Genomic DNA, 22,841 nt, shown 5'->3' with positions numbered 1-22,841 from the left:
ATACGTGTGTTTGCATCCCTGATCTTTACTTTGTTTGCTCGTTACTTCTCAGATTCAGATTCATCATTCAAAATAACATGTCTCCATGATTTGTATAAATATCTTTATTATAAGGCCTGGCTATATGTCTGTAAATAAATCATTACTGTCACAGGATGAGCTCCAGCTGGAGCAGTGACACATTAAAGCATCTGTAGGCGCCATAATGTGTGTTTTGACTTTAGTTATTATTTGTTGTATGTTGCTCCTTATATGGGTTTGATATTGTTTCCGGTAATTAGCGGGGGTGTTGTTTACCTTATTTTTACCTGTGTATTTGGGGTGACGGCAGGCTAGACAAAGGGGGTGAGTGTGGTTGGAAATATTTTCTGTTGACCGTTGTCATCGTCATTTTTCACCATAATCGTCATTGTTATCCCTCATCGTCTTTTTCATTGGACCTTTTGTTTTTTCCCTTTTTTGTGTAATAAATATACGCACAATCTACAATCTGGACTTTTGGAATTTTTATATGAACGAGCCACGGATACCAACTCACTTAGCCTCTGTGGCATTTAACACTCAAGCTTCCACAATAGCATCAAAAACTTCATCATATCATTCATGTTGTGTCAAAGGTCATTTTTTCCACACTAACTATTTGTCCTTTGTGACTCCAGACTTCAGGGTCTACTCTAACTTCTGTCACTTGTTCGTCTGTATTTTGGACTGACATGTTGACCTTTGACCTGTGTCAGCATCGGTCTGATGGTGAGTCTTTTATTGACGAGCCTCTGAGTGATTCGAGTCGACAGCTCCTCAACATGAGAGCTCTGTAGATGTCCTTTTGTTTGAAAGGACAAACTGAACTTCACAGAGCAAACAATGAAATATGTAACGGCGTCATGATTTAGTTTGGATTTCCTGTCTTGTCTTTAGTTCTCGTGTTTCCCTGTGTCTAAGTGTTTTCTGATTTATATTGAGTCCTAGTCTTTAGTGTGTATCCTGTATCCTTGTGTCCTTCTGTTGTCTGTAAGTTTGGTTCCTGTGTTACTTGTGTTTTAAGGTTCTTAGTTTGGTGTTTAATGTTTCTTAGTCTAGTTTGAAGTGTTTCCTGTTTTATTTTGTAATATCTTGTTTTAGTTTCAGTGTTTTCATTTTTTGATCAAAAATATAAAGATGAGAGAGGAGGTCCAAACACGAGCAAGTGAGGAGGAAAGGACAGGACTCAAAGAAGAGGAAACAAGAGTGTGACAGAGAGCTTCAAGAGAACTGTTTCTGCAATGACAGGATGAAGAGCTGAGTGAAAGTTCTGAAAATGTGGAAAAGTATTTTTAAAGACCAGGAAGTAGAGCGAGTCAGACCGGGTTAAACTCTCAGCTCATCTCTTTTCTACAGGTTAACATAACTCCCTGTCATCAAACAATGACCCTTCACCCACAGAGAGCCCCCTGCCCCGGGTCTGACCACTTCCAAATCCTGGAGGACTGAAGTCCCGTACCCAAGCCGGGCTACAGTACCGATAGCCGGGCAGCCGACTCAACAAAGCCAGCGCTCAACCAGAGCTCATTTCTCAAAGTGTATTTTATAGCCTCCATGTTATAAAGTGGTGTTTGTGCTCAATAGACAGCAGGGCACGCTTCCATGGTGTTAATCAGTATGTGCTTTGATAATAAACCCACTTCCTCCTCCTCCTCATCTGAGCATCTGTAAAGACCTCAGCAGAGATTCAGTGAGCACAGCCCAGGTCTGTCTGGATCCACACACACAGCTGACTTCCTGTAAATGGAGGAGGGAGGGGCAACACATGATAATGGCTTTTTTAAAGTGAAATAACTATAAAGGTCAAAGTAGGAACAGAGCTATCAGAGAGTTGTGTGGTCGAAAACGGAACCCCCCAAGGAAGTGTTATAAGTCCGACGCTGTATTTATGTGGGTTCCAGCCCACTTTGGAATTCCAGGAAATGAAAAAGGAAAAAGGAAGCAGTAAAGAGGCAGTACGTGGAGTTTGGGATCAAGCGTTTAAAATCAGAGGGAAAAAGCAAAATCAGGAAGGAAATGGGGAAAAAATGGCAACAGTGCTGGGATGGTGAAACTAAGGGGAGGCATCTTTACAAAGTTCAGAAATCCATAGGAACAGGAAAGAGGAGGTTATAATGAGTAGAATGAGGATTGGGCACAGTATGCTTAACAGCACTCTTTACAGAATGGGAAAACATCCTACAGGAGAGTGTCAGTGTGGGAAGAAGGAGACTGTGGATCATGTGTTAACTGAATGCAGGAAGTATGAAGGAGAAAGAAGAGATATGATGAATGCACTTAAAAGGAGATGGCCAATAGAAATCAACATTGAAGACATTTTACAGTGTGGAAGTGAGGATGAAGGGAGGTCAGTGATCGTCAGATTTTTGTCAGAGACTGGACTTATCAAGAAACTCCAATAATTCAAGAGGAAGAGAAATGACCGTTTAAATTCAGCAGAGGGCAGTAATGCAACATCAGGATGCCAACTACATCGTGGCTCATGAGGAGGTGGGGATGAAAGTGTTCAGTCAGTTGGACTCCATTTTAAACGGACAGAAAGAGAAGAGAGAAGTAAAGAGTGAAGCAGGGTGAGTGTTTATCAGAGTTTTTATATCTTCACTTCTGTACTCTCAGTTTCCTCCTGTGAACTGAACACAGACAGTTTATAATCAAGTCACAGCTTACATTCATATGAGAGCAGACAGAAAGGACTTGTGAAACTGTCAGGTGGAGTTGCACGTGTGGCGACCTACCGCTTCACACTTTAATATTCAACACTCACCAACACACAGCGCTTACTTACTTACACACGTGTACACGTACACGCCTGAGCGTGTGACTATTTTTTCTATGTGCTTAGACATCATGCAGATGCTGACTGTTAGATCAAACTGTTTCCTGTTTCCTGTGTGTGGATCTCTCAGTGAGTGTTTCTGTGTTTCCTCTCAGACTGACTTCAGATCAGATCATGGATGTGAGTTTAGAGGACGAGGAGGACGGAGCAGAGTCTGCTGTACTCAGCTGTCTGTCTATGAACAGTGAACTGTCCAAAGGTCTCTCTATAAACTTCAGTAAAGAATCTGGAGCCTCATACTCAACGTAAGAAAACTCAAACACTCTTTTTCACTTCAGATTTAATTTTTCCTCAAATCAATCTGTGAGTTTAAACTTTCTGATTTAAAGAGAAATCCTTTTGTAAATCCTCATTATTCCTGTCATCCATATTTCCTGTTCGTCAAATGTCAGACAAGGGGGTGACGAGGAGGATGGAGCAGAGTCTCCTGTATCCAGCTGTCAGTCTATGAACAGTGATCAGTCCAAAGACGAACCTCTAGAGTTCAGTAAAGAATCTGGAGACTCAGACACAAAGTAAGAAAACTCAAACACTCTTTTTCACTTCAGATTTAATTTCTAGTCAAGTCAATCTGTGAGTTTAAACTTTCTGATTTAAAGAGAAATTCTCATTATTCCTGTCGTCCATGTTTCCTGTTTGTCAAATCTCCTCATGAGATCAAACTGTTTGTTGTTGCTGTGGTATCTAAAGAGGGATTCATGTGATGAAAATATAATAAAAGTTTGTTATTGCAGATTAGAGAGGAGCAGACAGAGAGCAGAGTCTGCTGTACCCAGTTGTCTGTCTATGAACAGTGATCGGTCCAATGAGCTTCCTCCAAACTTCAGTAAAGAATCTGGAGCCTCAGACTCAAAGTAAGTCTTCTTACTAACTCCTTGTCTCCTTGTCTCCTTGTCTCCTTGTTTCCATGTCTCCTTGTCTCCTTGTAGGCTCAGTCACCTTGTAAAGCTGTAATCTAAGAGGACTCTTACAAACCTTTGAACCTGCCCGTTATCCTCCTACTTCTCATTAGTACGTTTATTAGCAGCAGAAGATGGCGCTCAGCACGGCCCCTGTTTCAGTTTGTTCTTGTCTCTGTTTAGTCTTTTCAGCATCATCTGATATGATACTGTGAGCTCATACGTAAGAAGGTGTTTGAGAAAGCAGAGAGCCAAAGGAAAAGTCTGTGTGACAGGTAAAGTGTAGAGAAGATGATAAAGTGAGTCTTTACTTCAGCTGAGCTTCTTTAGCTGGGACTTTTTGAAGAGTCTTTAAGACCTTCTTGATCCAAAGTCAGTCGTTGGGTCAACTGGACCTAGAATGAGTTCACCCTGATACTGCTGATCCAGCACAATGTAATTCACAATGTTTCACCACGTCGAAGCTGAGTTCAAAGGTGGACTAACCCGAGCTAAATCTTCATATTTTCTATCAGTCAACCATCAGTTTAGTTCTAAAGACATGTCCTCACAGGGGGACGAAGAGGACTCGTGTTAGAGAGGAGCAGACGTCCTGTCCTGGGTGTCAGGACGTCCTGAAGGATCCCGTCTCTACCAGCTGTGGACACTGGTTCTGCAGACAGTGCATCACCTCATACTGGGACCAGTCTGGTTCAGCAGGAGACTCGTCCTGTCCTCAGTGTGGAAAAAGATCCAGACCAGGATCTGGACTGCAGACAGTCAGTCAGAGCAGCACTGAACAAAGTAAGACTGTACACCTTTGTGCTTCTGTGATCGCCTCCTAAAACACGGTCAATGTCAAAAGTCTAGAAATTAAAACTCTTTTTACTTCTTTTACAAAAACATCTGAAAACAATAATCCGATTCTATTATTCTCTCTTTCAGTAGATAGAGGTCAGCAGGAGGTCTTAGATCAACATAAGGTCAGTCTGAGGACGAGATGTGAACGTGTGACTGAAGGAAGTGATGAAACAGGAAGTAGAATCCACCTCAACAGGATCTACACTGAGCTCTTCATCACAGAGGGGCAGAGTGAAGAGGTGAACACCCAACATGAGGTGAGACAGATGGAGACAGTCTCTAAAAAGAAGAAGACCCTCCATGAGACTCCAATCAAGTGCCAGGACATCTTTAAAGCCTTACCGGACCAACAGGAACCAAAGACAGGAGCTCAAGCCGACCAACAGGAACCAAAGACAGGGGCTCAACCAGACCAACAGGAACCAAAGACAGGAGCTCAACCCGACCAACAGGAACCAAAGACAGGAGCTCAACCCGACCAACAGGAACCAAAGACAGGAGCTCAACCCGACCAACAGGAACCAAAGACAGGAGCTCAACCCGACCAACAGAAACCAAAGACAGGAGCTCAACCCGACCAACAGGAACCAAAGACAGGAGCTCAACCCGACCAACAGGAACCAAAGACAGGAGCTCAACCCGACCAACAGGAACCAAAGACAGGAGCTCAACCCGACCAACAGGAACCAAAGACAGGAGCTCAACCCGACCAACAGGAACCAAAGACAGGAGCTCAACCCGACCAACAGAAACCAAAGACAGGAGCTCAACCCGACCAACAGGAACCAAAGACAGAAGCTCAACCCGACCAACAGGAACCAAAGACAGGAGCTCAACCCGACCAACAGGAACCAAAGACAGAAGCTCAACTCGACCAACAGGAACCAAAGACAGAAGCTCAACCCGACCAACAGGAACCAAAGACAGGAGCTCAACCCGACCAACAGGAACCAAAGACAGGAGCTCAACCCGACCAACAGGAACCAAAGACAGGAGCTCAACCCGACCAACAGGAACCAAAGACAGGAGCTCAACCCGACCAACAGGATCCAAAGACAGGAGCTCAACCCGACCAACAGGAACCAAAGACAGGAGCTCAACCCGACCAACAGGAACCAAAGACAGGAGCTCAACCCGACCAACAGGAACCAAAGACAGAAGCTCAACCCGACCAACAGGAACCAAAGACAGAAGCTCAACCCAACCAACAGAAACCCATCAGAGTGGTTCTGACAAACGGCGTCGCTGGTGTTGGAAAAACCTTATCAGTGCAGAAGTTCACTCTGGACTGGGCCGAGGGCTCAGAGAACCAAGACGTCAGTCTGCTGATCCTGCTTTCATTCAGGGAGCTGAACTTGGTCAGAGATCAGCACTACAGTCTTCTTGAGCTGCTCCGTGTTTTCCATCCAACATTACAGAAGGTGGCAGCAGAGACGCTCGCTGTCTGTAAACTGTTGTTCATCTTTGACGGCCTGGATGAAAGCAGACTGTCATTGGACTTCACAAACAGGGAGGTTGTGTCTGATGTCACACAGAAGTCATCGTTAAACACACTGTTCACAAACCTCATCAAGGGGAATCTGCTCCCCTCAGCTCTCATCTGGATCACTTCCCGACCTGCAGCAGCCAATCAGATCCCTCCTTCATGTGTTGACAGGGTAACAGAAGTACGAGGCTTCACTGACGCCCAGAAGGAGGAGTACTTCAGGAGGAGGTTCAGTGATGAAGATCTGTCCAGCAGAATCATCTCACACATCCAGACACCCAGGAGCCTCCACATCATGTGTCTGATCCCGGTCTTCTGCTGGATCACTGCCACAGTTCTGGAGCACATGATGAGCACAGAGCAGAGAGGAGAGCTGCCCAAGACCCTGACTGACATGTACTCACACTTCCTGCTGGTTCAGACAAAGAGGAAGAAGAACAAGTATGGTGAGGGACATCAGATGAGTCTACATGAGCTGACGGAGGCAGACAGGGAAGTTCTTCTGAAGCTGGGGAGGCTGGCGTTTGAACATCTGGAGGACGGAAACATCATGTTCTACCAAGAAGACCTGGAGCGGTGTGGTCTGGATGTCACAGAGGCCTCGGTGTACTCAGGAGTTTGTACAGAGATCTTCAAATCAGAGTGCGTGATCTTCCAGAAAACAGTCTACTGCTTTGTTCATCTGAGCGTTCAGGAGTTTCTGGCTGCAGTCTACATGTTTCACTGTTTCACCAAAAGCAATACAACAGTTCTGAAGGCTTTTCTGGGAGAAAAAGAGACCTTGGAAATGTTCCTGAAGAAGTCAATGATAAAATCCCTGGAAAGCAAGAACGGTCACCTGGACCTGTTTGTTCGCTTCCTTCATGGTCTTTGTCTGGAGTCAAACCAGAGACTCTTAGGAGGCCTGCTGGGTCAGACAGACAACAGTCCAGAAATGATCCAGAGAATCAACAACAACCTGAAGGAGATGAACAGTAAAGATATCTCTCCTGACAGAAGCATCAACATCTTCCACTGTCTGACGGAGATGAAGGACCTCTCAGTCCATCAGGAGATCCAAGAGTTCCTGAAGTCAGAGAACAGATCAGAGGAGGAACTCTCTGAGATCCACTGCTCTGCTCTGGCCTACATGCTGCAGATGTCTGAGGAGGTTCCAGATGAGTTGGATCTGGAGAAGTACAAGACATCAGACCTGGGGCGACAGAGACTGATTCCAGCTGTGAGGAATTGCAGGAAGGCAAAGTAAGTCCTGATGTGATGAGTATTATAAATCAGTGTCACGTCCTAATTTGCTTCTTTTAATATAAACTAAATATAATCATCACTGGTTATCAAAAACTGTACCTCTGTTAATGTTCAGGAGAAACAGCCAGTCATAGTGTTTTTTTCAAAAAGTCTTTGATAGTTTTTTGTGAACACATTCAGGAGAGAATTCCCAAAGAAGTGACTGAGATGTGTGATAGTGTTAATCCCTGAAAAGAAAGATATCAGATGTTGTGAGCGCCCCCTTCCAGCCTCTGCAGGCATTACTAATCAATCATTAGCATCATCTCAGAACATCTCAGCAGGTAGATCACAGATAAACTTTTCCTACAGGAGATCCTTCACCTCACTACATTTGATTCTTTGCCGACTTGTTTGATTTCTGGATCATTCTGCAGCAGTCTCTGTATTTTCACCTTTATAGAAGTGAGCCAGACAGCTGGAGAATGAGATCGTCCTCCTCCAGAGTTACTGTTCAATGATTTTCAAATGGTTTTCTACTGCAGAGTAATGAAACACGGGACATGATTGAAAACTGTCCATTTTGCCAATGGGTGGTAATACACATGAGGTTTGCCTTGATGTTGAGAGTGTTGTGAGAGCTGTATCTTAGACGTAGAGAGATGTAAATCTTGGGAATCCAAGCAAAAGTCAAGTAAAACTAAGTTCATATAGCACATTTACAACAGCTTCAGCTGACCAAAGTGATTTACATGCACACAAACCAATACTTACCTGGACTATAAATTGTGACGAACTCAAATTATCAAAATAATAAGAAACAACCATTCTAACAGATACAAGTCATCAAATGGGTAAGAAACAACCATTCTTAAAAATAAACAGAATAGGTCATGGACTTGGACCCATAAGAGAGAGTCAGGGACTCATAAGGAAAGTAAGACAGAGTTAGGGACTCATAAGGAACAGGTCAGGGACCCATAGAAAAGAGTCAGGGACTCCTAAGAATCATGAATCATGGTACACATCATCAGTAGTGTACCTTTGAGTCACAGGGTGTTTCGGTCTTTTAACACTAGACACCCACATCAAAGGTGGCTTGCTACAGGGTGATCAAACCTAAGGCTGCGTTCGGATTGTCCCTCCTATCCACTTTCACTCGCATTTTTTCCTCATGCAAGAAGTAAAGTGGCGGCCATGATAAGAGCCGTTTGGATTCTGTAAAAGTTAAGGAAAGGTTGCTCAATGCTTCCTTTATACCCTCCTTTAACATAGGAAACACTGGACTATCCTTTACGAAAAGGAGATTGCGCCACCCCACAATTCACTGCAGCCGCAACTTTTAAAGCAACTTGCGCATCCGACCCATATCCGAGCGTTCACGAAAACGAAGGATCTGTCAGAGGAGAAATGTGGAGACTATCTGCATTTTGATTATAATTATTTACAGCCTTTGTATTTATTTCATTTATTTTAATTGTGAGTGAAGAAGGTGAACTTTGCTTTTATACATTCTTGTATCATGTTTGTGGAGATTATTTGCTGTTATTTGATGTTGATTTAATATGAGAAATTGTCCTAGGCCTATAAAACCTTGTTAATAAAAAAAGGGAGGCAGATCATAGAAGTTAGCACAGCAATAATTTACCTTAAACAACTTCAAACTATCTTAAATCCAGAGGTGAACTCTGAACGTGATGTTGATGTTATAAAACCATCGCAGTGAAGTTTCCTGGTGTCTAATAAAGCCTACCTTTTATTTTTATTCACACCTCATGGTTTTTAGGATTTTTTCACTGGTAAGAAGAGCTTTTTGTAGTCCATTTTCTGTAAACTGTAGTTCCACCACGGCAGATTCACGTCAGTAACTTCTGCCGCCGTCACATTATGACAACCCCTAGTGAAAGTGCAGTTGGATTGTCAAAACATCTCAATCACCTTTTCCTAAGTCCTTTATAAATTCTCCTAACACCTTTCCTTAACCCTGTGATGTTTTCACGGGGATAAGGTAAAGTGGATAGTGTAAGTAGACAGGAGGGATAACCTGAATGCACCCCAAGCTTGTGTCCCATGTCCAATCATGAGATTTGCCCAGTTGTTTAACTGGTGCAGCTCATGGGACTATGCAAGGCAGGGGAGAGACCCTCTTCCCTGAGTCAAGCTAAGACCTGACCGCATATCTTGTTCACCATCCTCCTGGAGAGTTGGGAAGTGGGTGAGGGAAGGAAGAGTATCCAGGATCTAAGTGATAGTATCCAGGATCCAGGAAATGAGCGAGAGAGGTGGGCACCCTCCTTCATCAACTTTTCGTGGATAGTCAGTGACGTGTCACTTCTGGGAATTGGAGAAGCCGTCTGTGGACGGTCAGGTGTCGCTTCCATGTTATTTAATGATGGCTGAAACTGCTGGCTTGGAAAAGCCTGCTCAGCAGTTCAGATAAAGTGGTGGGTGGAGTGGGGGGATTAGTGAGTGTAGAACTTTCCAGTAATCATTACTTTTTTGTCATACTATTCTTTGGTCATATTATTGCAGATGAATGTTGATTTTGTTCGGATAGTACTGTCAGTAATACTTTCTGTGAAGGAGCATGCGCAGATTGCAACGCAAAATCTCAGTTGCTTGCTGTCATGTGCGGTTGCTCAGTTACAATTTAGTTTCACGTGTGAGAGTGATAATTGTCAGGACATTGATACGCCTTGTTGGTGAGTAACTGTTAAAACCCCAATACGAGAGGATAATACTGTATTTGATATTTAAGTTCAGTAGGTAATTCTTAGTTTATGTGGGTGTTTAAATTTCAGGTTTACAACCTGCTTCTTGGATGGTCTTCTACTGTTAGTGTACAATAGCCTACATGCTAGAAAGGAGTGTAACTGCATAAGGCAGGCCAACAAATGGATGCTAATGTGTGCAAAATTGTGCTCAATAAAACTTTAAGATAAGCCGTGTTGTTCCCGCCGCACTTTCCTGACAAACCCTTCCAGAGGGGAATTTACTAAGCAGAGGAGATGGCTTAATGAAAATCTGGACAGTGAGCGGGTTATGTTGTTGCTCTTTGAGCCAAGCAAGGGTCCTTCCGCTTGATCCAGATCCATTTGCTGCTAGGTGGAAAGATTAGTTGCTGACCAATCTACTACCATCTGCCAGTCCTGGGCCACGGCGAGTAGTCCAACTTCTGGTTTAGTAGGGGCATGATTGGGCTTTTTCTGTCCCTCTCGGATGACGGTTGGGGCCATGATGGAGTTGGTTCAAGGAGTTTGTTTTAATCCTCTTGTTCTCAAGAGCTGCTGCCAGATACTTGAGGACCTGGCTGTAGCTCCAGGTGTAGTGGCCTTGAGTGAGACTGGTCTTACAACCAGTCAGGATGTGCTTGAGAGTTGCTGGATTTGGGCAGAGGGCACAGGTTAGGTCCTCGCCATACCATTGGTGGAGGTTTCTTGGAGATGGGAGAACATCATAAGTGGCTAGAGTCCTCTGAATAGATCACACTTCAGATCACAGACTATAGATGAAGAATATTTGACAGGAAGGAGGCTCCACCAGTTCCAGGGAAAAAAGTCCAACTCAGTGGTTTGTCTGTAAGATAGATAGATAGATAGATAGATACTTTATTGATCCTGAGGGAATCAATAAAGCTCTTTGGTAAGGACCAAAGCTCTTTGGTAAGGACCAAAGAGCTCAGATCTTTCCATTTTAACTGGTTTTCTGTCAGAGGACAAAGAGCAACACATGTCATCAATCTTCAAATCATAATCCAAGTCACAGATCAGACGTAACAAAGGCTAATGTTCATCTTTAAATCTTACTACAGAATTAAAGATATGACTCAAACACAACCAAAGTAAATCAGTAGATAAATAAATGAACTCATTCACTGCTACTTATTGGACTTCAACAAAGGAAACTTCCATCTTAAGCACACAGTCCAAACTATCAGGATGGATGAGGCATTCACATGCAGTCAGCTCCATTGTTCCCAAAGAGTTCACAGCAGGTGAGCTGGCTGTCTTTATCAGCTCTGAAGCTCCGCCCATCCAGGAAACATAAAGCCAGGTAGAGGAGAGTGAGAGAAGGAGGGGTGATTTTACACCATAGACATGATGTCCTCCTAAATAAAACTCCATTAGTGTCCATTCATCAGTAACATTTAGTGAATGATTGACATGTGAAGAATGTGCAGGTTTGAAAACCAGTGATGAGACTTTTTGTGTCAGTGACAGATTCCACTGATGTGTAAAGTTAAGACCAAACAGGTCAAACTGTTTAATCATCAAATGTGAAACGTGAATATCAAACGCTTCTTTTATAAGTCATGTTTCTCTATTTTATGTCACTACAGACTTTATAACTGTGGACTCTCAGAGACTCACTGTGACGTTGTGGCCTCAGCTCTGAAGTCCAACCCCTCCCATCTCAGAGAGCTGGACCTGAGTAACAACTATGACCTGCAGGATTCAGGAGTGAAGCTGTTGAGTGAGGGACTGCAGAGTCCAAACTGCAGACTGGAGACTCTGAGGTCAGATCACTGACTGTGTGAATTTCGTATATTTTGTTCATCCTGGCACATTTATAAATCTTTTACTAAATCATGAAACATGATAATAATAATAATGGGGGGTTCTTCAGTACTCTGATAATTGAACTGAATGTCTATACATATTTCACTCAGTTTCCTTTACTCCAGCTATTCATGAAGACATCCTCTCTGTATCTGAAGTTTAAACATAAGTCTTTCATTTCTTCAACTGTTACCTTCCATGCATTAATAGATGGAGACTTATCCAATCAGCTCCCTGACATTGGCTTTCATGCAGCTATGTGTATTATTGTGTACAAGTGTTTATCCCCTTTTTCTCTATTCTAGCTTTATTTTTATTTAAGCAGGTTGGTCCCATTGAGATTAAGAACCTCTTTTTCCCGGGAGACCTGGTTGAGACAGGCAGCAGCAAAAAACATAAAGTTACAGACACAAAAGGAGACAAAGTAAAATAAAACACAATATTTATCAGTATAATAGAACCATCTATAAGTTAAACCTTGGGAGTCAGTAGCTCAAGCAGTTCAACTCAACTCAACCATCGGCATCATCCAGACCTTCAGGCAAATGGGCCGAAAGACAGTTCAGGAGGACGGTCCGGAGGCCGACAAGACACAGGGTATAGTCCAGATGACTGACAAACCGTGGGGAATCGTTCAGGTGAGGGCGGACAGCAGGCCGACCAAACGGGAATCAGTTCTCGAGGTTGACCAGGTGGCTGACCAACCACGTGGAAACATTCTGGGGGACGGCCAGGTGGTTGACCGACCATGGGGATTTGTTCAGGAGGATGGCCATGTGACCGACCAGCGAAGGGCAGGACTTCCGCTAAGGGCCCAGGAGCCAGCTGGACCACCGACGAGGGGTCAGGAGCCACAGAATGGGTAGATCCTCCCACTGAGGGACAGGAGCAGGCAGATCCTCCAATGAAGATGCCAGAGTGTACGGAACCTCCCTCACAAAGATATGAGTGAGGCAGATCGCTGAAGAGTCCTCCACTCTGCAGGACCTGGATCAGGAAGCAGGGAATGTTCTGCAGAATCAGGAACAGGAATCAGGGGGCGCTCTGTGGAATCAGGAAGCATGGGGCGTTCTGTGGAATCAGGAAGCATGGGGCGCTCTGTGGAATCAGGAAGCATGGGCTCTGAGGCACCAGGAGGCCAAAGCCTGGACTGAGGCTTGAGCTGAGCATTGGGCTGAGGCCTTGGTTGAGACTTGAGTTGAGGCCTGGACTGACTGTGGATGACTCGACTCAGAGGCAAAAACTTGGGGATGAAAAAATCCTTTTGTCCATTCGGGGGGCATATGCTTCAGCCAAGGTGTTGAGTTTATCTCCTTTTGAGCCTCAGAAAGAACTGCCACTCTTTCCTCGTCTGAACAAGCCCTTTTGAATTCATTATGAATGCATGTGAGGTTATAAATATATACTGCATGTGACTTGGATATATATATTCATGAAGATTTAAAACAATGTGCACATGAAGCCTCTGGTTTCCTCTGGTTCTGTTCAGAAGTGAAATCATGAAGACTTGTGATTGAATAATGTGTGATTTGATAATTGTAGTAACATCACAGAGCTGACTGAGATCAGCAGCCTGTTCTTCATCTGTGCATATGAACAGCTGGATGAATGTTGAGCTGACATTTGGAGGATTTAGATTTAGTGAATACACAATCAGAAATGATCCTCTAATCATTTAGAGAAAACTTGATTCATCAGGACAAAGTGATGTTGAGATACTCATCACAACCTGAACACATGTGACTGGATTACACATTATTTTTATTCTGCTTTTATTCTTTATTCAGATTGAGTCTCTGCAGGTTGTCAAAGATCAGCTGTTCTTCTCTGGCCTCAGTTCTGAAGTCCAACCCCTCCCATCTCAGAGAGCTGGACCTGAGCTACAACAGGCTGCAGGATTCAGGAGTGAAGCTGCTGTGTGATTATCTGCAGAGTCCAAGCTGCAGACTGGAGACTCTGAGGTCAGATCACTGGCTAAAGTTACATGGACAAGACCGGGTTGTTTGGATCATATTTGTGTTTTATGTATTAATGTATCGCATTAATGCCTTTCATAGATAAGACTTCATACCACCTTGTTTTACAAAATATGAAATTGCGGTAAAAAGAGTCCACTTTGGAGCGATAGTTGGCGTCTTTCCTAGCGAGCTACAGTAACATCTCTGATATCAACAGATTCATTGTAAGCTGTTCATTCATATGATATCAACGTTGTCGCGCCAGCATTAAAATTGATTCCACTACGTTTGCCTAAAAAACGAAAAAAAAACCTTCAGCTGAGACAAACGGTAATGCAGCATTAATAAAAGTGAACTCAGAGCTGAGAAGAACTAATACAGCCTGATTTTAAAGTAGCCTAATGTCGAAAAGTGGCAGCAACTCATTCACATTTAATGTCTGTTTACAGTTAATCATTAATGTGAGTAGAATGTTTACTTCAATAATCTAACCAATACGATCACGTTTCGACAGTCACAACCTCAAGAACATGAACTATAACTATAAGTTAAAAAGTTTAAAAATGCTGCTGGAAATGGTTGAAATGTCTGAAAGGTGCACATAATACAAAGTTTACATTATTTTTTAAATTGTGAGGAAATATATCTTCCATTTTCAGGGTGTAAAACAGAGCAGAGTTTAACGTTTTTACGGGTCATTTGTGATGATTGTTTGCAAACACAGACTGAGATGTCACTCCTTCTTCTGATGTTTTCAGCAGATATGACACAGGTACGACCAGTCTGCGCACGTCTCAAGGGTTTTATTCTGATTCAATGCTCGTTGCATGAACATGCACAGCATAATCTGATCATGTTATTTGGTGTCCATGTAAGCAGTGAAATTGGAATGCCCAATCGGAATCATTTTAATCAGATTTAGGAAATTCTGCACATCTAACTGCAGCTACTGACTGTGTCATTCATTTGAATCATTTCAATCCACATCCTCCATTGTTGCACATTTTAGGATTTATATATTTTCAGTATTTGTCTGATTTTAAATCTTGGGAAATTATATTATTTAGAATATTTTATTTTTTTTCAAGTTGCTGAATAATTTAGAGATTTGATGTGAAAATGTTTTTGTGACTCTGTGAAGTAAAGTTGAACAACCTGAACACATGTGACTGGATTACACATTATTTTTATTCTTCTTTTATTCTTTATTCAGATTGAGTCTCTGCAGTTTGTCAGAGATCAGCTGTTCTTCTCTGGCCTCAGCTCTGAAGTCCAACCCCTCCCATCTCAGAGAGCTGGACCTGACTAACAACAAGCTGCAGGATTCAGGAGTGAAGCTGCTGTGTGATTATCTGCAGAGTCCAAACTGCAGACTGGAGACTCTGAGGTCAGATCACTGACTGTGTCATTCATTTGGATCATTTAAATCATTTCAATCCACATCCTCCATTGTTGCATTTCAGGATTTATATATTATTATTTATATATTCTTTATTCAGATTGGAGGGCTGCAGGTTGTCAGAGATCAGCTGTTCTTCTCTGGCCTCAGCTCTGAAGTCCAACCCCTCCCATCTCAGAGAGCTGGACCTGAGTAAGAACAACAACCTGCAGGATTCAGGAGTGAAGCTGCTGCGTGATCTTCAGGAGAATCCAAACTATCGTCTGAAGGCTCTGAGGTCAGTCTCTCAGTGTTCTTCAGTAAACCCTCCACATTACATTTAAATTTAATTATTAAAAGGGACAATGTGATTGAACATAGTTTCAATACAAAGCATTAAACTGATGAGCTGCACAAACAGTTCATAGCTGTTGCTAATTTCCAGCTCATGTCTCGATTAGAACATCCACCCGACTTCCTTTGGTTCTGCCTGACACTTCTGAGCCTTCATGTTTTGTTAATACAGCCAATTGTGCATCAGCTGCAGCGAGCCCAGCTTGTAGCTTTGAATCTTTCTTTTCAGCCTTGAGCTGTAACTCGTATTCTTCTAAAGCTTGTCTTTTCAGTGTAGCTGTCTTAGCTAACAGAGCAGCTTTTTCCAGCTTTAACTTTAAGCGTTCAGAACGAGCTGGCGAGGTTGTAGAAGCAGTGCTGAGAGACTTAGATTTTTTATATTTCTTGGATGTGACTGACACACTGTCGTCAGGTTGTATCTCATCACTACCTTTCTTAGCTTCTTCATGGCGTAGCTTAGCCATCTGTATCCATAGGTTCACAGCTTGTACAGTCTATGTGCTCTCTAATTTTTGGCTCAAACCAATTCTTTTGCTCTGTGCTCATATTCTCTTCACATCATATCTGGTAAAATGGGTCTTTAACATGCACATTTATTTCACTGAATTCCTCTATCGGTCCTTCATAGTTGGCCAACAGCTCCTTTTCCATAGTTTGCATTTAAATCATCATCCATTAAAGCATGCAATTAATTCTTTTTCTCTGTAAATTGGCACAATATGGCTCTTCTTGAGGTTATTTTCATTTGCAGATTATGTTCCAATCCTTTAACTGTTGGTTTAAAATCAGTCCTTCCAGTAATTAGACGGATCCCATTTGAGATCGTTAGCTCTCGGTTGCTAGCTATCACGTTAGCTCACGTTAGTACTCACGAGTCACATGCAGCAGAGATGAGCTGCATTGAATCTTGAATGCATGCTCCACTTTCAACAAACCTCTCCAAAGGCTCCCTGTCCAATGTATAGCGGGTTTCTTACTAATATAGAGGTTTGATCATAGGAACTTGCAATGGCTTACTCTGATGTCTGTTGTGCAAGATGTTACGTTCCACATGTAGTGTCTGTAGCCAGCTCAGGCTCCACAGTTCAACAAAAGTTAACTTCAGAAACGTTGTAAAAAAGAAAAGGTCTGTTTTATTACTCGGTTTAAAAATTATAATTCCCCTGAACGTACCTGACTAACAAACTTGTTGTAACTAATTACTAATCTATAAAAACAGGTAAGAAAACAGTTTGTTTCCAAAGCTCACATGCACTGATTCTACGTAATCAAAACAAAAACAACAGAGTATCTCGCGCACGTATACTGTCTTAAAGGGAAAGTACACCTTTTTTATCAACATGTACAAAATCACTCAAAAACATGAATTCTACTATGCTTTTAACGATTTAACATGTTTAACTTTATTTATCATTATGAACTGTTCTTTTGCCTTTACAATTCATGTCCAAACTACGGCTTCTTCTATTTCCTTCCCATCGTTAGTTCACCTCAGAACTGAGCAGAAGAACTCGTGTTTCTTCTCTGAACTGAATGTGTTGCTCTGACTCTTTCATGTGGAGACGAGAACAGTTTGAGAAGTTCAGCTGCAGCTCTGAGCATCACAAACAGAGCGGCATGGAGACACTAAACATTCATATGAAGACATCATTCAAAGGCAGAAGAAGCTCTTCATCATTGATGTTCATCAGTGTTTGTCTCTTTTTCAAACAGCTTCTTTATGTGATCAAACATGTCCCATAACTCAGTGTCAAATCTCACACTCAGACACCAATATGAAACCGTTCAGTGTTACAGTACAAAGGTGGAGTGGGGGGCGGAGCTTAGTTACAGCGCTGTGGGGGAATCCGATGACTCACAGTTGATGAAGGGAGTCAGAGTAGAAAATGATTTCTGATTTCTTTCATCTCTCTTCAGCTTGCCATGGTGGCTCTAATGTGAGTGATCAGGACTCTGGTGGAGCAGAGAGGAGCAGCTGATGATCCACAGAGGAGGAACCTCCACCATCTTGTGTGTGGAGAAGCTCTGCAAGCTGAGGAGAGCTTCATCCATCAGGGACTGACAGAGGAATCAGCTCACAGTTCATTTCAGTGATATTTCTAATGACTCTGTTCTCCACACATTACAGGAGAGGAAGGTCAAACAGGAAGCAACTGCTAGAAATGTTCAGAGATCAAAAGCTACCAAGAAATGCTGCAGTTATTCTTCTCATGTTAATTAATTTGATTCTATTTCCTAATAAAAGTCCAAACCAGAACTTGATCAGATGAAACATGTATTAAAATACTCTGCAGGGGACCAGAGAGAGAGAGAGAGAGAGAGAGAGAGAGAGAGAGAGAGAGAGAGAGAGAGAGAGAGAGAGAGAGAGAGAGAGAGAGAGAGAGAGAGAGAGAGAGAGAGAGAGAGAGGTCAGCTGTTAGGTCTTTGAATGCTTCACACTAATCTACGTGTATTTTTCTGTTTTGTGCTAAACGATAGATCAGCTCTACGTAGACTACTTCTATGAAATCAAACTTTGTAAACCCTGCAAGGCTGGAAAAGTGCAACAACAGGACAACTCTCCAGTCCACATGTTTCTGAAAGTATGGAATGGAAACTATTTCTCTTACTGTCACAGGGTGAGCTCCAGCTTTAGCACTGACAGTAAAATGAGATCGAATCGATATCCAGCCGAAGGTGTCCTCGGTTCACACTGATCAAATGAACCAGACTTCAGGGTCAAGTGTACTCGGATCCTGGCCCAGTTACCTGATGTGAACCCCCCCTAAAAAAGTGTGAAGAAGAGGCCGATTATCAGAGCAACCACTGCCGCATCTGGTCCTCACATTAACATTACACTTATCACACCTGTGTAAGTGTGTGTGTGTGTGTGTGTGTGTGTGTGAGAGGGCGCTCTACATTCTCAGCTGAGGTATTGTTTTGATTGCCCTTTATTTACAAGGCCAATTAACAGCGTTTCCCAGCAGCCATTGCAGCAGCAGATTTAAGAACGAACATAGAGTCACCATGACAACCTCTCTATAGAAACCGGCCTCTGTCATTTTTACAACACACACACACAACACACTGACAGGTGCACCCTTTCTCATTTCAGCGAGTGTGAAACAGTAAAGTGGCACACTTATTTATTCTTTGTGGAATATTATTATTATTGTCATGGTTATTTTTTCTTTGGGCATATTTTGTCACTTTTCTCTTGATTTCTCTTTTTCTGTTTTGGGTTATTTTCTCTTCTTTATTCATTCTTTTAACATTAATCCCGTTGGTTTCTCTTTAAGTGTTATTATTAAGTTAATTATTAAGTTAATTAGCTTTTAGTGATTCGCTTTCTCAACCTTCTTTCATCGTTCTTTACTTCTTCAGTCTTTATTTTCTTTCATTGTTTGTGTCACGGTCGGTTTGTTCATAATGAAGCGCAGCATGTTGGCAGCTTGTTTTTCTAGACCGGCAGCGGCTGCATTATTCTCAAGGGTGGGCACAGTTTCTTAGAGGTGGATGGGTTGTATGTCTCATAGGACGTTTTCTCACCTATCATTCGCTGTGGTCTGAATTATTGACCAGTTTGTTCCATTGATGCAGAATTACATCAAGTTTGTTAATTTGATGACACATTTTACTCTATAAAACCCAACATAATTGTTGATGGTCCTCCTAAGACCCCAACATGATGGTGCCCCGTGTGAGGCCTTCTACACCAACTTGATGGTGCCCCGTGTGAGGCCTTCTACACCAACATGATGATGCCCCGTGTGAGGCCTTCTACACCAACATGATGATGCCCCGTGTGAGGCCTTCTACACCAACATGATGATGCCCCGTGTGAGGCCTTCTACACCAACATGATGATGCCCCGTGTGAGGCCTTCTACACCAACATTATGGTGCCCCGTGTGAGGCCTTCTACACCAACATGATGGTGCCCCGTGTGAGGCCTTCTACACCAACATGATGATGCCCCGTGTGAGGCCTTCTACACCAACATGATGGTGCCCCGTGTGAGGCCTTATACACCAACATGATGGTGCCCCGTGTGAGGCCTTCTACACCAACATGATGATGCCCCGTGTGAGGCCTTCTACACCAACATGATGGTGCCCCGTGTGAGGCCTTCTACACCAACATGATGATGCCCCGTGTGACGCCTTCTACACCAACAGGATGGTGCCCCGTGTGAGGCCTTCTACACCAACATGATGGTGCCCCGTGTGAGGCCTTCTACACCAATATGATGGTGCCCCGTGTGAGGCCTTCTACACCAATATGATGGTGCCCCGTGTGAGGCCTTCTACACCAACAGGATGAGGCCCCGTGTGAGGCCTTCTACACCAACATGATGAGGCCCCGTGTGAGGCCTTCTACACCAACATGATGAGGCCCCGTGTGAGGCCTTCTACACCAACATTATGGTGCCCCGTGTGAGGCCTTCTACACCAACATTATGGTGCCCCGTGTGAGGCCCTAAATGAACCTGCTTTGTTGCATTATTTATATCCAGTAATCCAAACTATTAATCCTTAAAGGGATTCTTCTGAAGAAAGTTCTCTTTTCTTTGGGAGATTGACTTGAGGTGCTCATGACTAGTTTTCAGGACAGACTGCAGTGATCCAGTTTGGAATCTTAGAAACTTTTGCTGGTCTCGGTTTAATAATATTGATGCTTTATATTAATAATTAAATGTTAATTATTAATGTTAATTTGATGAACCAAATTTTACTCGATAAAACCTAACATAGTTGTTGATCGTGTATTCACTCCTGCAAAAACCCAACACCTGTTTTTTTTAAATGACTTGAGTTATGAATTGGTGCTATACAAAGAAAGATTGAGAAACGCAGCACTCACACAGAGAGGACAGAAACCCAGACACTGATGAACTGACAATCAATCAAATCTGAGCGAAGGCACAACTTTGTTTTTGTTACATGAAGGAGCTGAAGTAAACTCGACCAACACATGCTCTTTTAGAAAGTTTTCCTTTGTGAGCGTGTGTGTGTGTGTGTGTGTGTATGTGTGTGTGTGAGAGTGCCTGCTAGTGGGCGTGTTAGCGTGGGTGTATGAGATCCATTTTAATGCAGCGAGCTCTTTCTTCTTCTTGATGAGAAGTTGTTTTCTTTAAGCGCATCACTCTGTCCTTCTCCTCCTCCTCTTCATCTTATTAAAAAGTTGAGTGTTGTGAAAAGGAGTCTCTGGGGAACGGATTTTGTGATATAAAAATATGATAATCAACACTTAAGAATGTCCTTGAGCTTTTTCCAGAAGTCTGATTTCACTGAGGACCGATTCCCAGTTTGGATATTTTTATTAAGCAGTTAAAAACAAAGTCATCAAAAGTATTCAAATCAGTCAAGCAGCAACTCAAACATGACCCAAGTTATGAAACAAATCAAGTTTGATGCAGAACAAACTAGGGGAGGATTTTAATGTAATTCAAGATTTGTGACGAGGCGACGCAGGAACAACATAGCTCAATCAATATGTCCAAAGAGTTTATTAACCAGAACGATGTTTGAGATGTCTGTAACAAAGATGTGTTTTACTTACATGTTTTATATTTTCAGACAAACTACACACTATTGAGGCATTTTATTACATTAGGCTGCTAGTTGTTTAATTGTCAGCACTTTAAACAAGGCTCTGACACACCGAGGAGCTCGCCAGTCGTCGAGCGGTATTTCCTCTCACAGACACAGTGTGATTTGTGGAGTTGGAGAGGGTCAATATTTGATCTGACCACCTCTGTGCCCATTCAGTCCGCCCCAGTCACAAAAGTCTGGACATGCCCCTGGTCTGCGATCCTGTTCCACTTCAGGTTTTTCAATAGAGAAACAAGTCATGAGGAATCAAATCTAAAGTGGAGAGTTTCCACTTTAGGTTTGTATTAAAAAAGTGAGCTCCATGTAAAAACATCAAACTTTACAGCAGAAAGAAACACGCTTACAGCCTGATGCCTCCCAAAACTCAAATTAATCTCAGATCAATTCAGTGTGAGTGATGGAGGAGCTCTGTGCGTCCACATCACGATGATGAACAGCCGCTCAGAGAAAACTGAGAGAGAAAGTCCTCTTGGTGCTGAGAGTACACGGCGTGAAAGCTCACATGCAGATGGTGATCGATAAGCTGAGCCTGAACTCTGAGAGTGAAAGATAAAGAATAATCCCCGTTAGATCTCCTCAGGGAGCAGACGCAGAGGAAAGGATCGGGAGCAGTAAATGAGTTCAAATGTGAATCAATTTTGTGTTATCTTCTGCTGCTGCCAACACGCCCTCTGGTTTATTTTGATAACTGCTCCTCCTCCTGCGCTGTTTACTCAAAAATATCCCCTCAGGTGATTCACCGAAGCTACGCCGAGGAGTCAACAGAAACCTCACAAAGCTTTCTATAAACTCCCGATTCAGAAACAATCAGAGATTAACCAGCTCTTCTGTCTTTGTTGAAGTTGTGTTCGAGCTTCATGTGTCGCCTGAAGGGCGATCGAAAATCAACAGAAGCTTGAGACTTGTTTAAACTTCTTTGACGGGAAAGAAACGCTTGTTGTGTTTACAATGTGTTGACAAATGAGGGAACAGGAAGCTCCCAGAACGAAGACAACAGGATGAACAAGTTAGAAACCAAAAATCAGAAAGCATGAAGATTTAGCACCAGTCTTAAAGTGTGTGTGGGTTTAGGATGTAATAGCTGCCTGTCAGACTGTCAGGAGGGCGTAATCAGTGGACTTTAAGTGGGAAAACTTTCAGCCAAACACCCGAGTTAACTGTCATCACTGCTTTCTGTTTCTGTCCTATAAAAACAAACGATATGAGCTCCATGTTGAAGCACTTAGGGTTTCATTATTTGACACTTTGACACTGATTATAACATCCAAGTGTGAGTAATAAGAAGCCTCACTGCTCAGTGAGTGGATTAAGACAGCGTCAGGGCTGAACCTGAGTCGGGTTTAGACGACCAATAGAAAGACTTAACTGAGGCTGAGCAAACGCTCCGTGGATTCAGGCTGTTTCTGACCACATACCTGATGCACACGACTGATCGTGAAGTTCCGATCACTCGGATTAATCTCTGGCACAAAGTGACGCAGCGAGGGAGCTTGTATGTATTTGAGTCATGTATACGACTATCAGACTCCTCGGGATGCGATCCGTCTCCGACATGTTTTCTCTCTGTCCATCGTGCACCCGACCCAACCGTATCGTTTCTGTGGTGTTAGCGCAGCCAAGATCAGCTGGACTCACAGAATAAAGTTTCCATCTTATCTTTCCAAGGTGGATCTTCTGTTATTTTGGTTCCTGT

General features: G+C 42.9%; 1 protein-coding gene across 1 annotated transcript in view; it reads left to right on the top strand.

The window, feature by feature from the left end:
* The window catches only part of LOC306832979 (uncharacterized protein), a 38,510-nt gene extending 19,831 nt beyond the window's left edge, over positions 1-18,679 (top strand). The window contains exons 7-18 of the mRNA XM_079358001.1: positions 2,953-3,102; positions 3,250-3,372; positions 3,592-3,697; positions 3,973-4,031; positions 4,310-4,539; positions 4,681-4,949; positions 5,808-7,324; positions 11,646-11,822; positions 13,653-13,826; positions 15,037-15,210; positions 15,323-15,499; positions 17,473-18,679. Of these exons, the coding sequence (XP_079214127.1) occupies positions 2,953-3,102; positions 3,250-3,372; positions 3,592-3,697; positions 3,973-4,031; positions 4,310-4,539; positions 4,681-4,949; positions 5,808-7,324; positions 11,646-11,822; positions 13,653-13,826; positions 15,037-15,210; positions 15,323-15,499; positions 17,473-17,491 (3,175 nt within the window). The 3' untranslated portion in view covers positions 17,492-18,679. The remainder of the gene's footprint in view (positions 1-2,952; positions 3,103-3,249; positions 3,373-3,591; positions 3,698-3,972; positions 4,032-4,309; positions 4,540-4,680; positions 4,950-5,807; positions 7,325-11,645; positions 11,823-13,652; positions 13,827-15,036; positions 15,211-15,322; positions 15,500-17,472) is intronic.
* Positions 18,680-22,841: the final 4,162 nt, after the last annotated feature.

Source organism: Symphodus melops, assembly GCF_947650265.1.
Source record: "Symphodus melops genome assembly, chromosome: 12".
NCBI lineage: Eukaryota > Metazoa > Chordata > Actinopteri > Labriformes > Labridae > Symphodus > Symphodus melops.
This window is presented reverse-complemented; position numbering and strand designations above follow the sequence as displayed.